This window comes from Streptopelia decaocto, assembly GCF_964273445.1.
Source record: "Streptopelia decaocto genome assembly, chromosome: 22".
NCBI lineage: Eukaryota > Metazoa > Chordata > Aves > Columbiformes > Columbidae > Streptopelia > Streptopelia decaocto.
In genome coordinates, this window is record NC_138677.1 from 5510917 (window position 1) to 5525344 (window position 14428).

General features: G+C 59.1%; 2 protein-coding genes and 1 long non-coding RNA gene across 4 annotated transcripts; 1 reads left to right on the forward strand and 2 right to left on the reverse strand.

The window, feature by feature from the left end:
- Positions 1-579: 579 nt before the first annotated feature.
- Positions 580-4038, reverse strand: LOC309449119. 2 transcript variants are annotated; one of them, XR_014185904.1, is made up of 3 exons: positions 3938-4038; positions 2095-2318; positions 580-1112 (listed from the first exon to the last, which is right to left on the reverse strand). It is a non-coding gene; the product is annotated as an uncharacterized lncRNA (long non-coding RNA). The 2 variants fall into 2 exon arrangements; XR_014185905.1 differs by lacking the exon at positions 3938-4038 and adding an exon at positions 3736-3832.
- Positions 1155-7831, forward strand: FKBP10 (FKBP prolyl isomerase 10). The gene is made up of 10 exons (XM_082071033.1): positions 1155-1610; positions 2850-2995; positions 3238-3427; positions 3705-3850; positions 3955-4144; positions 4408-4553; positions 4836-5025; positions 5373-5515; positions 5667-5830; positions 6566-7831. The coding sequence occupies exons 1-10, from the start codon at positions 1162-1164 to the stop codon at positions 6749-6751; spliced, it is 1950 nt and encodes a 649-aa protein (XP_081927159.1). The 5' UTR covers positions 1155-1161; the 3' UTR covers positions 6752-7831.
- Positions 7588-14371, reverse strand: NT5C3B (5'-nucleotidase, cytosolic IIIB). The gene is made up of 9 exons (XM_082071034.1): positions 14314-14371; positions 13926-14024; positions 13296-13365; positions 12989-13035; positions 12447-12532; positions 12176-12265; positions 11183-11345; positions 9435-9635; positions 7588-9126 (listed from the first exon to the last, which is right to left on the reverse strand). The coding sequence occupies exons 1-9, from the start codon at positions 14314-14316 to the stop codon at positions 9016-9018; spliced, it is 870 nt and encodes a 289-aa protein (XP_081927160.1). The 5' UTR covers positions 14317-14371; the 3' UTR covers positions 7588-9015.
- Positions 14372-14428: the final 57 nt, after the last annotated feature.

Below are 14428 nucleotides of genomic sequence, written 5' to 3' on the forward strand. Positions count from 1 at the left end.
GCGGGGGCTCGGTGCTGCGCTCCCGGGGGGGTGCGCGGTGCTGCCCCCTCCCCACAGCGGGCTCGGTTCCTCACGTTGCGGGGAGTCACTCCGTGCCCCGCGCTCTCGGGGTGCTCTGGGCTCCAGTGGGTGTGCCGGGAGCTGCAGGGCCCCCAGGATGTAGAGTGGGGCCCACCCCACTGCAGAGTGGGGTGTGCTGGGGTGCGCCCTGTCCCGCAGCACAGGGGCACCCCGGGGTGCCGCCGGTGTCACGCTGCGCTGCGTGTGGCAGCTGGCAGGATCCCCCAGCCCGGCTGTGCCAGAGCTGGGTTTGCTGCTGGCTGGTGCCAAGCCAGAGGCCACACGTGCCGTGCCAGATCCCAGGCCCGCACCGCGCCAGGCCTTGGCATGGCCACGCTGGCCCCAGCCCAAGCCCAGCGCTTTGTTGCTGGCTGGACAGTGGTGCTGGCAGGAGCCAGAACGCTGCTGAGGCCGTTAGTAGTGCCCGGCACCTCCCTGCGGACAAGCAGCTCAATAGCACGCAGGCTGGGGTGCTGTGACCCCTAAGTAAGCACTCACTTGCCCAGCGTCAGACCCCAACCTTGCTGTGCCATGACAAGAGCCCCGAGTCCCCCCAAGCTACTGGTGCTGCACTGGGGAGCTGCAGAGCATCCCTGGGCTGGGCTTGAGGGAGAGCTTTTGCTCTCAGGAGTAGCCAGAGAAGCCAGATTTGGCTTTATGGACTGTCATATTTCCCGCCAGGGACTCGCCAAGGGTTCTCACCGCGATGCCCATCTCCTGGTCTTGGGGGAGCAGGGATGTGCGGGCAACACGTCTACATGCATTTAGTGCTGTTCCTATTTGTGTAAGACTGTCAGAGGGGAAATTTCACATTTTTCATCATTGCCACTCAACAAAAGATCTGTCGGCACCAAACTGAAGAGCGGTAGCTCTTATTAAAACAGTTAATTGCTTATATTTACTCTGCCTGATTGCCAGGGACTGAGCAGCAGCATCTTGGCCACGGGAGGAGCGCAGGCAGCGCTAGGACCCGGAGCGAGCGGGGCCGGACGGGACTCCAGCTGCACAAACTTGCTTCCGAATATCTCCGACTCTTTTCTTTGCAGAAGGAACTGCCCAAAAAAAAAAAAAAAAAAAAAAAAAAAAGAGGAAAAAGAGAAAATGAAAGCCTCACGACGCGGAGTTTTGTTGCCACAACTTTTCCGTCCCGCTGCCGCCGGCTGGGGGGAATTGTGGCGGTGCCGGTGGGAGCGCGGCTGGCGGGGCCGCGGCGCCAGGCCCCGGGTACACGTGTACAGAAATTCCAGCCGTGCGGGGCTGGGCTGGCGTCCCGTCCCGCGGGAGGGGGCGGCGGGGCGGCCCCACCTCTCCGCCATCCCCCGGCAGCCTTTCCGCCGGCAGCCGCGTCCCAGCGCCATGGCCCCCGGCAGCCTCGTCCTCCTGCTCAGCATCCTGGGGACCCCAGGGCTGGCCGACCCCGGCCCCTTGGAAGACGTGGTGATAGACAGATACTATATCCCCAAAATCTGCCTGCGGGAAGTCCAGATGGGGGATTTCATTCGCTACCACTACAATGGGACCTTTAAAGATGGCAAAAAGTTTGACTCCAGGTATCGCCCTCGGCTCTTTACCGGATGCATGCGGCCCCGTCAGCCCTGCGCTGCGGAGGGGATCCCTGCATGCCTGCCCCCCCCAGCCCGCGGTGTCACCCCATTGCACCCCAAGGAGCCGCTGGCTGCCCGCTCGGGCCAGGTCTGGGTCCCGCGGCTCTGACCCCAAGAAGGGCTTTTGGTGGGTGCTGGGGTGAGCCCGGGGAGCCCTGGACATGTGTCAGACCGGGGGTCCCCACTGTGGCCCCCAGTGAACCACACGCAGCCATCCCCCCCGCACCCAGGGCTGCAGCTCCTGTGCACCCCATTTCCAGCAGCCCCTACCCCCTGGGGCCCCCCCAGGGAAGCCCATCTCAGGCGTGGGCAGGATTTGGCCCTAAGTGAGACATTTTTCCCTCAGAAACACGTATTTGCATGCGCTGCACAGGCAGGGAAAACACTTGGAGCACTTTGAAACGTGGCAGCGGTTAAACCCGTTCATTACCTAAGAGGCTTCAGTCCCGCTGGTCTGAGCTTTCCTCGGCCCGTGCACCGATCCTGCTCTGCTCACGCTGGCTGTAAATCGGCGTTTACATCGGTGCAGCCCCTGATTTGCACCACTGCGAGCAGGGAAGGATCAGGGACACGGCGAAAGGACGGGAACAAACTGGGCTGTGCTGGGGCTCTGTGCACCAACAAAAACTTTCCGGACCGGCGTTTTTCCAAGCCCTAGAAAACAAAGGGATTCTGCTCCGGTTAAATGTGTCTTATATTTCTTGTGAGCATGTGTGGGGGAGAAAGCAGCTGAGCCGTGTGCTGCCAGTGCTGCGAGCCCCGGTGCAATGGGAGCCTGGGGACATTCGCTGCTGAAATAACTCCTTGTCCTGACTTGTGCCGCATGCTGCCAGGAGAAAGTGTGAGCTGCACATTAAAACGAAGGATTTCAATTTATCTGAAGCCTCCCCAGTTGCTTTTTGGGGTATTTTAATATTTAAAAATAAAACCAAATGCGCGGTTTGAAAATGAAGCATAAAGCTCCAAAGGTGCCACGTGCAAAATGATTTGGAAGCAGCAGAAATGCTGTTTGCACCTGGGTGCACAAGCACCCGAGAGCCCTGCGCTGTCCCTTGATGTCTGCAGGGCTGGTGGTCTGGCTCTGGCTCCACCTCGGTGCTGGCATTGAGCCCCCCCAGCGCCAGCAGCTTTGGGGGCTTCGTCCTGTGCCCCCGTGTTACTGAGGGGTCTGTCCTTTTGTCCCAGCTATGACCGAGGGGCCACGGTGGCCGGCGTGGTGGGCGTCGGGCGGCTGATCACCGGCATGGACCGGGGGCTGCAGGGCATGTGCGTGAACGAGCGGCGACACCTCATCGTGCCCCCCCACCTGGGCTACGGCAGCATCGGTGTGGGTAAGGGGCTGCGGCATGGAGGGGGGACGGAGGCAGCAAACCCCCAGGGATCGAGGTTGGGCAACCGGCGGCCCCATTGCCAGGGCACTGAATAGCCAAGGCAAGCAGTGCCTGAGAAGAGAAGGAGGGGTCCTACCCCCCCCGGCTCTGCTGCTTTCCTGGGGACCGGCACACGTGGCTTTGGGGGCCAGAGCCCCTGCTGCTCTCACTAAGATGCCCTGTCCTTGCTGCTGCCCCTTTAGCGGGGCTGATCCCCCCGGATGCCACCTTGTACTTCGACGTGGTGATGCTGGACATCTGGAACAAGAACGACAAGCTGCAGATCACCACCCTGTCCAAACCCGAGCGCTGCAACCGCACGGTGGAGAACTCGGACTTTGTGCGGTACCACTACAACGGCACGCTGCTGGATGGCACCCCCTTCGACTCCAGGTACGGGGCGCCGGGACGGACCCTCGCCTCGGGATGTGGGGCACTGGAGCTCGGGGGCACCCTCTGCCGTGGGGCTGGGGACACCAGGGTGGCAGGGACAAAGGGACACTGGCTTCGGGCAGGACACGGGGGCCCACGCTGCACCCCATTCAGAGCAGCTTCCCTGCGTTCCCCCACTCTGCACCCCGGCAGGACTGGGGCAGCTTCGTGACCCCCAAACCAGCTGGGGGGAGCTGATATGGCCCCAGAGCTGAACCCCCTCATTCCGCCCCTCCAGCTACAGCAAGAACGGCACCTACGACACCTACGTGGGCACGGGCTGGCTGATCAAGGGCATGGACCAGGGGCTGCTGGGCATGTGCGCTGGGGAGAAGAGGAGCATTGTCATCCCCCCGTTCCTGGCCTATGGGGAGAAGGGCTACGGTGAGCTGGGCATCGCCCCATCGCGCCCGGCCCCTCCCCTGGGCACAGAGCCCCCCCCGGTGCGTCAGGACCCTTGTCCGGACTGACCTGCGTCCCCTCCCCAGGGACCGTGATCCCACCGCAGGCATCGCTGGTGTTCAGCGTGCTGCTGGTGGACTTCCACAACCCCAAGGATGGCGTCTTCCTGGAGCACCTGGAGGTGCCGGAGTCCTGCAAGCGCAGGGCTGTGACCGGGGACTTCGTCCGCTACCACTACAATGGCACGTTGATGGACGGGACGCTGTTCGACTCCAGGTGTGGGGAGGGAAGCGGCTGCATGGGGAGAGCCCCCATGTCTTCTCCTGCCCCTGCTGGCTGCAAGGAGAGGCTGGAGGAGAAGGTGGTAATGGGCATGAAATAGGCTAAAAAAGAGAAAACCTGTTTGTTGGAGCAAGGTTTGGCCCCTGGGGGAACAGGGGTGCAGGTTGGGGTGCAGGGGTGAGGGTTGGGGCACAGGGGTGAGGGTTGATGGGCCAGGGTCTCCTGCATGATGGTACCGGGGGCTTCTCTCTCTGCAGCTACTCCCGCAATCACACCTACAACACCTACATCGGGAAGGGCTACATCATCCCCGGCATGGACCAGGGCCTGCAAGGGGTCTGCGTGGGGGAGAGGCGGCGGGTGGTTGTTCCCCCACACCTGGCCTACGGGGAGAACGGAGCAGGTAAAGGGCAGCCCTGGGGGGTCCGGCATCCCTGGGCTGCAGCATCCCCTCCTCCAGCCCTGTGTACCAGCACAATGTGGCTCTAACATCAAGAAAGTGCTGGCCAAGCGGGGCCAGCTCCCCACCCTGAGGGCCAGCACCATCCCCAGGGCTCTGGGCACTGTGGGCAGGGGAAGGGCTGACGCCAAGGCTCCGAGAGATGGATGTGGCATGGGAAGAAATAGGTAAAGGTTTTTACCATCCCACGGTGTTCCAGCTGCTCTCCTTGTGCTCCTCTTCCAGGGGACAAAATTCCCGGCTCAGCCGTGCTCATCTTCGACGTCCACATCATCGACTTCCACAACCCCGAGGACCCGGTGGAGATCGAGACCGTGTACCGGCCTGAGGGCTGCAACGTCACCACCCGCGACAGAGACTTCGTCCGCTACCACTACAACTGCTCCTTGCTGGACGGCACCAAGCTCTTCTCCTCGTGCGTGCTCCCCCAGCACCCCTCTCCTTCGCGGGGCCGGATCCTGGGGGTGCTGAGCTGGGGGGCGGACGGACAGCGGAGCAGCTCTGGGAGCATCATCAGCTCTTTGCAACGGGTGGCACTGGAGCATCGGCCACGGGGCAGCAGGACCGTGCAGGATTTGGGGGCACCGCGGGATGGCTGGTGCAGGGTTCTGGGGTGTGAGGGTGTGGAACCTCAGGGTGCAGCAGGATGGAGGGTGTGGGGTTTTGGTGCACAGCGGCATGGAAGGAACGGAATTTTGGGGCACTCCCTACTGGGTCTGGGGAGTTTTCTCAGCTGCGTGGTCTTCTCTGTGCCTTCTGCAGCCACGACTACGAGAAGCCCCAGGAGGTGACTCTGGGGACCAACAAGGTGATCGAAGGCCTGAACAGGGGTCTCCTCAACATGTGCGCGGGAGAGAGGCGGGTGCTCATCATCCCCCCGCACCTGGGCCACGGGGAGAGCGGAGGTAGGGGCTGCCCGGGCACGGCAAATGGGGGGGTCTGCTTTCCTGAACCCGTCCTTCGCCCCATCGAGGGGCTGGGAGGCTTTTACCCATCAGTGGCATCGCTTTGCTGGGCTCCCCCCGTGATGCAGCCACCTTCGCTTGTACCTTTCAGCGCGGGGGGTGCCAGGCAGCGCTGTGCTGCGCTTCGAGGTGGAGCTGATCTCCATGGAGGAGGGCGTTCCCGAGGGCTACCTCTTCATCTGGCACGGGGAGCCGCCGGCGAACCTCTACGAGCAAATGGACCTGAACAAGGATGGGGAGATCCCCACCGATGAGGTGAGCGATGGCCCCGAGGTTATGGGGTGCAGGAGGAAGCGGGGGTACAGGGAACCCCGTCCTGGGGGGCAGCACCTGGAGGGCTCTGCTCTTCCTCAGTTCCAGCAGGACAGGGAACTGCTGGAGAGAGTCCAGCGCAGCCACCAAGATGCTGGAGGGAGTGGAGCATCTCCCGTGTGAGGAAAGGCTGAGGGAGCTGGGGCTCTGGAGCTGGGGAAGAGGAGACTGAGGGGGGACTCATTCATGGGGATCAGTATGGAAAGGGGGAGTGTCAGGAGGATGGAGCCAGGCTCTTCTCGGTGACAACCAGTGACAGGACAAGGGGCAATGGGTGCAAACTGGAACACAAAAGGTTCCACTTAAATATGAGAAGAAACTTGTTCCTGGTGAGGGTGGCAGAGCCTGGCCCAGGCTGCCCAGGGGGGTTGTGGAGTCTCCTTCTGTGCAGACATTCCAACCCGCCTGGACACCTTCCTGTGTAACCTCATCTGGGTGTTCCTGCTCCATGGGGGGATTGCACTGGATGAGCTTTCCAGGGCCCTTCCAACCCCTCACATTCTGGGATTCTGTGATTCCTGGGCACTCGGGAGCCTGGAGAGCTGTGCAGGAAAACCCTCCAGCCCAGAGCATCGCTGCTGGGTGCGCGCAGGGCTGGGACCAGGCAGGGACACCAAGGGCAGCTCTTGTCCCTGCCCCACGGAGCAAAGCTGCATCTCTCACCTCTCCCCGCTGCAGTTCTCCACCTTCATCAAGAGCCAGGTGGCGGAAGGGAAGGGCCGTCTCATGCCCAGCTCCGACCCGGAGAAAGTCATCGCTGACATGTTCAGGAACCAGGACCGCAACCAGGACGGGAAGATCACCTCGGAGGAGCTGAAGCTGAAGTCAGACGAGGACCAGGAGAAGATCCACGAGGAGCTCTGAGGAGCAGACCCCACTGTCCCCTGGAGACAGGACTTGTCCCGGCCGTGCCATGGCCGGTCTCCCCACCAGCTCCCCGGGAACCTCTCCCCAGCCCTGGGGGGTGTCATATTTTGATTCCTTTTCCCCCCCTTATTATTTAACTGAGGGTTTTTGATGTGTTCCTCCTGGGCAGGAAAACTCGCCAACCCCCAGCTAATAAACCCAGGCAAGAAGGTAGGAAACACCCACGTTCTTGGGAGCCCCGATACCCCACGGGGATGGCAGTGCCCGTGTTCCCACTCCCTCCCCGTCCCGCTGTGTTCCCCGGCTCTGCAGGCGACACCTCTGCCATGGAACAGGACCAAGGACGCTGGGGCAGATCCCGCAGCCCTGTCCTGTCCCCCCCGTTGCCAAAAGCCGCTTGGCCCCCCTGCTCTGACTCCCCACAGAAAGGCTGGGGCAGCGATGTCCCCTCCCCAAATCCCTTTGTCCCCAGCCAGCGACTGCACGTCCACTCCTACCACAGCATTTTGTAGTTTAGGGTTGGGATTTTTTAATGTGGGTTTTTTTTATATACACGTATAAAATTCTTCAGAAATCAAGAGAAAGCTTTAGGGATGGTCCCTGCTGCCACGCTCCCTGCGACAACAGGCTGGAGGGGGCTCAGGTTATCGGGGTGAAACCCCGATACCCCACAGGCATCTGCTGTTCCAGAAAGTCTGGGCTCCCATTAAACAGCAGGGATGGGACCCACCAAACCCCTTGGCAGCTGGGAGAAGGCAAACAGAAAACCTCTCCCACCCAGGCCCTCAGGAAGCAGCATCGTCCCCATCCGCATCCTCCCCACCCTCAGTGACTGAGAAAAATCAGCCCGATTTTATTTTGGTGCCTAAATGCAGCTCGTTAACTCAGAGCCCTCAGGTTTTCCAGTGGTGCCCAGCACGGCTCCAGCACCTCCACCAGCCATAAAAGCTTTTGCACAGTGTCTTGCAGACAGAGAGCAAAGAAACGCAAGAGCAGAACAGCGCCAAAGGTCAGGGCGAAGCCCTCAAACGACAACCTCTACCTTGCACCAAATAAATCATTTCTACTGGTTTCCAAGGAGTTTGCCTTCGTGTCAGGTTACTTTGCCGTGGAACGCTCCTGCGTGTCCGGGCAGCGGTGCGGAGCCTGGGAACGCGGTGCCCGGGGGTATTTCAGGCTCCATCCAGCACATGCTGGGTCAGGCAGGAGAGAGAAAAACCACAATTCATCTCCTGGGACCCTCCAGCAAAGGCGGGTTGTGGCTCAGCCCCGCTGGGCTCCGGCAGGGATGGGGACGGCAGCAGCAGCCCCAGGGAGAGCAGCGACTCCAGCCGCGGCTCCGGGTACAAAGCACCCGTGGCCCAGCTCCAAACAACGGTTTTATTTCGACAGGGAGATACCTTCACGAGTCTCATTTACTCATCCACAGCGTGGCAGGCAGTGATGGCCAAACCCAGGATCGGCCCAGACGTTTAGGGCAGTTAGTTAAAATACTCCTTAAAAAGCAAACTGCTGCCATCGGCCTCTCCCCATCCACACCACAGCTACACACGCGCTGCTCCGAGCGCCCAGCTCGCTGCCACCCAACCCCCCAGCAGACAAACTTACTTCTTGCGCCGTGCAGCAGCAGCGGACGAGCTCCACGGGATGCAGGGATGACTGGAAAAGCCTTTGTTTTTAATAACAAGAGCTGTAACAGAGCAAGAGGGACAGCGGGGCTGGGGAGCTGCAGGGACACAGGGCGGGCGATGCTGTGTCCGGCAGGGCCAGCCCGGCCCAGGCACTTGGAAGCCAACAGAAAACAGGACAAGACGTTTCTTAGACAGGAACACGGTAAAACTCAACAGCTTCCATAAAACGAATCTGTCCTCAGTCCACAGCAAACCACCTCCATTTCTGTGCTCAAATGCTGAAGCAAACACAGAACATCTCGGCCTGAGACAAGAAATGGTTTGTTGTGGCCTCAAACGGTGACAGGGATGAAATCCGAGTGGGATAAAGTCCACATAGGACGAGGAAGAGCCGGGCACAGGTGGGGTAAAGGGAGCGGGGAACCTTCCTCCATCTCACCCCTCCTGCTCCAGGGCTGACGAAGGGGGTTAATGAGGTCGGGATGTGCACAACACATGAGAACCGGGGCAGGGAGCCTGCCCAGCGTCAGGATGGAGCCCAGCAGGGACCTACTCCAGCTTTGTCAAGGGAAGGACAGTCGCTGCCCAAGCGCCTTGCTGGGCGCTGGAGGTGGGACGCTGCCTCCCAGCTCAGGTCTCGGTCAGGATGTACCGCAGGATCCCGTTGACCACATCCAGCGTCTCGTCGCTCTCCAGGACGATGTCGTAGGCATCCAGATATTTCCCCCTCTGCTCTTCCACCTGCAGAGCGGCCACCGGGACAGAGAGGAGACTGTCAACACCAGCCGCTGAAAATGGAGATGCTGCACCCACAGCCCTTGCATCTCTCAGTGCTACCAAAGAGAGGGGTCAACAACCACCCTGACAATGGCCTGGGTGCACCGGGAGCTCTGCAGACACCCCCCAGTTCCCCCCACACACCCCACGGGAGCTCATATGAATCTCTTGCAGCCCCCAAATGACTTGGGCAGCTGTCTGCCCCTTTCTGTTGCCCCTCAACACCCAGGGAAGGCTGGCAGGGAAGCAAGAAAACTGCTTCTCGCACCCACCTTGTCATTGAGAAAGCCGATCTTGAGGATGTTCTCCACACTGGGAACGCCGTCTGCCATCGTCAGGTCACCCATGGAGTCCCCCAGCAAGATGATGCTCGTCCTAGCGCTCAGCTGCTGGAAATACTCCGTGCCCTGCAGAACGCTGTTGTTCTTGTTGTAGGTGTGGATGAGAGGTCCCTTGAAACGCGTGAGGACTCCCTGTGCAAACAGGACAGACAAACTGATCCCACAGCGATCCCTCCGCTGTGCCGCAGCCTCGGAACCTTGTCTGGAACGGGCAGACGGGGATGATGCTCACAGGGCAGCAGCTCCCATCTCAGAGACACCCCCAGGGAGTCTGGAAACCCAGCAGCCAACAAACACCCGGAGACAGTCCCCAAAAGTCCCTTTGGCAGAGAGAGCCCTTCCCAGATGGCGAGAACACACACAAAGGATGGGGATCCTGGAGACCTCGGCTGGGGCTCTGTCCTGCCCTGGAAAGCTGCGGAGCCCTCGTGGAAGGCTGGATTGCCACACTGTCCCCCGCTCCCCCGGGAGCGCGTGTCCCAGCGCCGCCCGTGGGAACAGAGGGCTGCATTGTGAGGGACGCGCCATTTGCTGATGTGCGCTGGGACTTCTCAGCCTTTAGTACATCAACAAAAGCCTTCCAGGCTGTTTCAAAGGACATCTGGCCTTCGGATCGGGAGAGACTTCTGTGCTCAGTTAACTCCATCCTCACCCTGCGTCAGGATGGAGCCCCCAGCGCTGGACGCGGAGCCGGCAGCGTCCTTTGTGCCACCAAAAAGCAAGTTTGAAAGGTGAGGAGTCCCCGAGATCACAATGCTCAGCTATTCCTGCACGCTGCTTGCTTGTCTTGTCTCTCCTCTGCTCCCTCTCACCGCTGATCCAGCCCTTGGGGAGGACAGGGTGTCCTGGTTTTGTTAAAAACAAGTTTCTCTTTCAGTGAATTGTGCCTGTCAGCTAAAGCCTTCATATTAACTACACTTTCCTGGAGAACCAGACCCATGTTTTGGTAAACCTAGCAATGGAATGCAAACATATTGATAAGCATGGATGGACATCTCGCGAGAGGGACGACAAGAAAAAAGTGACCAAGAAACTGACCAACTGTGTATAACATTCCATTCACGTGAATACTTCATATAAAAGTGGGAGATCACGAGGATCTCGTCCCTTTTTTCCTTATGGCTGACATTAGGAGAGGATCTTGCTACTCATCCCTGAGAACTGAGGCCAGTGACAGACTGAATCCAGCTCCAGTTGGCTGCAGAGTCTAATCCAGGACTTTGGTGGCCGGCTCTGCAGTTGCTGAGACTTTCAAGATTGGTTTTGTATATTTTGTATTATTTTCTCTATTCTTATTAGTAGCATTAGTAAAACATCTTTAATTTTTCCAACTCTCTTCTCTCTGTCCTTCTTTCCCTCCCGATGGCCTGTGCTGAGTGGAAGGGGGGAGAGGGAGGGGCAAAAGGGGGAAGTGGGGGGGAGAGGGGGTTAACAATACATCTGCCAGGGTTTTATTGTCACCCCGCAGTCTAAACCCTCGACACAGGGGAACCTTTAACACCCCCAGCAGTGATGTTCAGGGGGCTGCTACAGTGGCAACAGGTCGCAATCCCTTAGAAATGTTAACAGGCAGCTTTTAACCCAGCTGTGTCTCTATTAAACGTATTGCAGCCCCCAGTTCCAGACCAACAAGCCTCCTCTCTGCAAGCACACCACACGAACACCACGCAGCAACTCACGTTATCATCAAAGTCCATGTAGTTGGACACCACGTTGACGTTTGAGTAGAAGACGTTGGCCTGGCGGATAATCTCCTCGAGGATGTCACCGACACCAGCAGAGAAGATAAACAGGGGGATGTTGTACTTATGCAGCTGATCAAATAATTCATGGAATCCATCCCTAGAGCAGAAGTGCCCGTTACACATATTGCGTTACCAGCGAGGTGCCTGGTGTCCTGTGGGCTGCAAGGCTCATTATTTCTACCCAGGACTTCCCAAAGACAAACACACGCGTGAGCTCCGCGCAAAAAGCACGAGGGTTTTGTGGCACCAGCATTTCTATGGTGTTCGCTGTATGTTCAAGGGACGTGCAGCAGAGGCCAGGTTCCTCCTGGGAGCAGCGACCCAGCACACGAATAATTTGCTCAGCATCTCCTGATCGCATCCAGCTGGTCAGTGGGGGCGCAGGGTGTCTGCACAGCCCCCGGGAGCGGAGCTGCCAGCGTATGGTAGAGATGTGCGACTGGTCAGAATGGCTGTGAGGACGATTAGATCAACGTGTAACAGCCTCAGTCTGCCAGGACACTATTTCTGTGCAGGAGGGGAACTGGAGCTCATGAAAACCTGGACTTATGGTACCACCTCCTCCCCGGACAGGCAGCTCCTTCAAACCAAGGCTCCCCGAGCCAGTTTTAGGAGCACTGCAGCCAAGGCCAGCTTGAACAGCAAGCTTAGCGCAACACTTTTGTGCTGCGGGTGAAATTTGATGCTGAGCGAAGGGGCTGGATAAGACCCAGCAGTTACAGTGCATGGAGAAACAAATCTCTCCTGGAAGAGGGGAGCTGCGCCGTCCCCTCCCCTGCAAACAGTGTGGCACTGACTTTGGGTCGTTCACGATCAGCGCTCAGCCCCAGGAAGGAAGGGGATTTGCATGTGCCACGCTGTGCGCACTGTGCATGACAACAAGGAGCTTGCACCGTGATCGCAAGCAGCCGAACGCCGAGCTCGTACCTCAGCATCACGTCCGACTCTCTGACGATCTGGGCGATGTCACCCTTCTGGATCTTCTGCTGTGACAGCAGCTCGTGGGCCCTGGTCCACCTAAGGGAAGGCAGCAGAGTGAGCTCCCTGGGCAGCAGCCTTAGAGCAGCCAGAAAAGCAACAACTAAAACTTCCTGGTATTGCTGTCAAGCCTAGAGATAGTTCAAGCCTTGGGTCTTGTAGTCCTCAGGGGCAAGAAGTTGCCATCTCAAGGTCAAGCCCATCCCACAGGAGCACTCACCACTCCACCATGAGGGGCCGCTTCTCCTCCAGGCTCCGGTTGGGATCGATTTCAATGGGATAGTAATAGTGCAGCAGATCTTTCAGCTGGAGCGTCGTAAAGATGGAAAAAGAACTGAGTGAACATCACATCTAAAGAAACTGTAAACAACAAAACAAGCATTTCTAAATTCCTCTAAAGCATCTCAGTTCCTAATGAAAAACACACCAAACCTGTTGCATTAAGCAACTTTACTCCGGGCGAATCTGGAGCTCTCGGAAGCATTAACCCTCCAGCAGCCTGGCTGTCTCACCTCACTTCAAACAGTGCACGCAGGGGTGCACACGCACCCTTCCTCTTCGTATCTGACCAAAAATGCCCACGGCTGAGCATGCAAATTAAATTTCCCTTTTTAACTTCCCCTTCCACCACCGTTGCCTGAAACGCAGGCTGGACACCTGCGGCTTGGAGAGCTGTGACATGGGCCACTACAGCCGCCTGGTGATGGGTGACAGGGACCAAAACCAGGGCGAAGAAGCAGAGCCTTGCAAAACAGCGCCTACCTTCTTCTTGCCATCCTCACTGATAACACGACTGTTATCCAGGATATCTGTAAAGACAATAAAATGCCAACGTTGTAGCCCAGAAGCATAGAAAGGCTTTTAAAAAGCTGCTATCCTGTGTCTTCAGTGCCAGCTCTTCCCCAAAAAGCCACAAGCAGCTGGAGCCCAGAGCTGCACCGAGAAAGAATGAGATGGAGCGGTCAGGCTTGGCAAAGGAGGGAGGAGAGGATAACAGGAGCCACAGGGACTGAGAACACAAACGCTACAAACAGAATGAGCCGCAGTAACAACAAGGGCTGCAACTCACTGTGCGACGTGGGGCAGCGCCTGCCGTTGCACCCGAACCTGCTCAGCGTCATGTCGAAGTCTGAAATGACCTGGAAGGTGAAAGAAGAGCAAATCTGTGCATGACCCAGCGCACTCTGCCTTTGCCTTATGTAGCCAAGGGTGCTGCTGCCGGCAAGGATGCAAACCCAGCGTTGGTGCATCTCACGTGAGGGTGCAGACACAGGACAGCAGGGGACAGGGACACTCCTGCCAGCTGTGAAGCAAACGTCCTCATCTGAGACAGCCAGCACCCCTCCCAGCCCGGCACTCTTATCAGCACCAAATGGCTTAATCCTGCTGACTTATTGCTGTGGGTGGAGCGGGGGGGCTTGGAGATTGGCTTATGTTTATAGCTTGCATAACAGGGGAGAAAAAGGCCCATCCAGGGAGAATCACCAGCCTGGACCTCGACAGGAAAAACAGCCCATCCTCCCTCTCATCTGGGGCTTCTCCCTCTGCAAAGCGTGCAGAAGGTGCTTCCTTGGGTTGGAACAGGCACCCACAGCCGGGGAGGCTGAGGAAGGGGGGGCAGCTGAAGACAAGGACCGATGCATCACCTGCTCTCAGCTGCGCCAGCCCCGCCACAACCGGAGCCAAACCGGGCCCGTACCTGCAGCTTGTTCCTCCCCTGCGCCTTGATGGAGCGGATTATCCCCATCACGCGCTCCAGCTGCCGGATGCGCACCGTGGCTTTCTCCAGCTCGGGCACCTGCAGGTAGAGACCCCCCCCTTGTTAAGTGATGCCCCTGGGTTCGCACACAGCTCCTGGGGGACCGATGCGGTCCTGCTCTCCATCCTGGTTGTGTTCCCTGTCTCCTCCTGCCCCGGGGCTGTGCTTCCCAAACCTCGCTCCACAAGGACTTTGCTCCCCAGGGCTGTGCTCCCCAAACCTTGCTCGCTCGGAATCAGCCTTTGCTCCCCCATCACCGGCCGCTTCCCCAGCCCGGGTTCCCGCCCCTTATAACCCCGGTCGCGGGTCCCGGAGCCGCCGCTCTCACCATCGCGCTCCGCTCCGGGAAGGGCCGAGAGGCGGCGGGGCCGCGCAGCCGCGGGAGGAGCCGAAGCCGGAGCGGGGGCGGGAGCGGGGGTGGGACCGGGGGCTGTCCCGGGTCC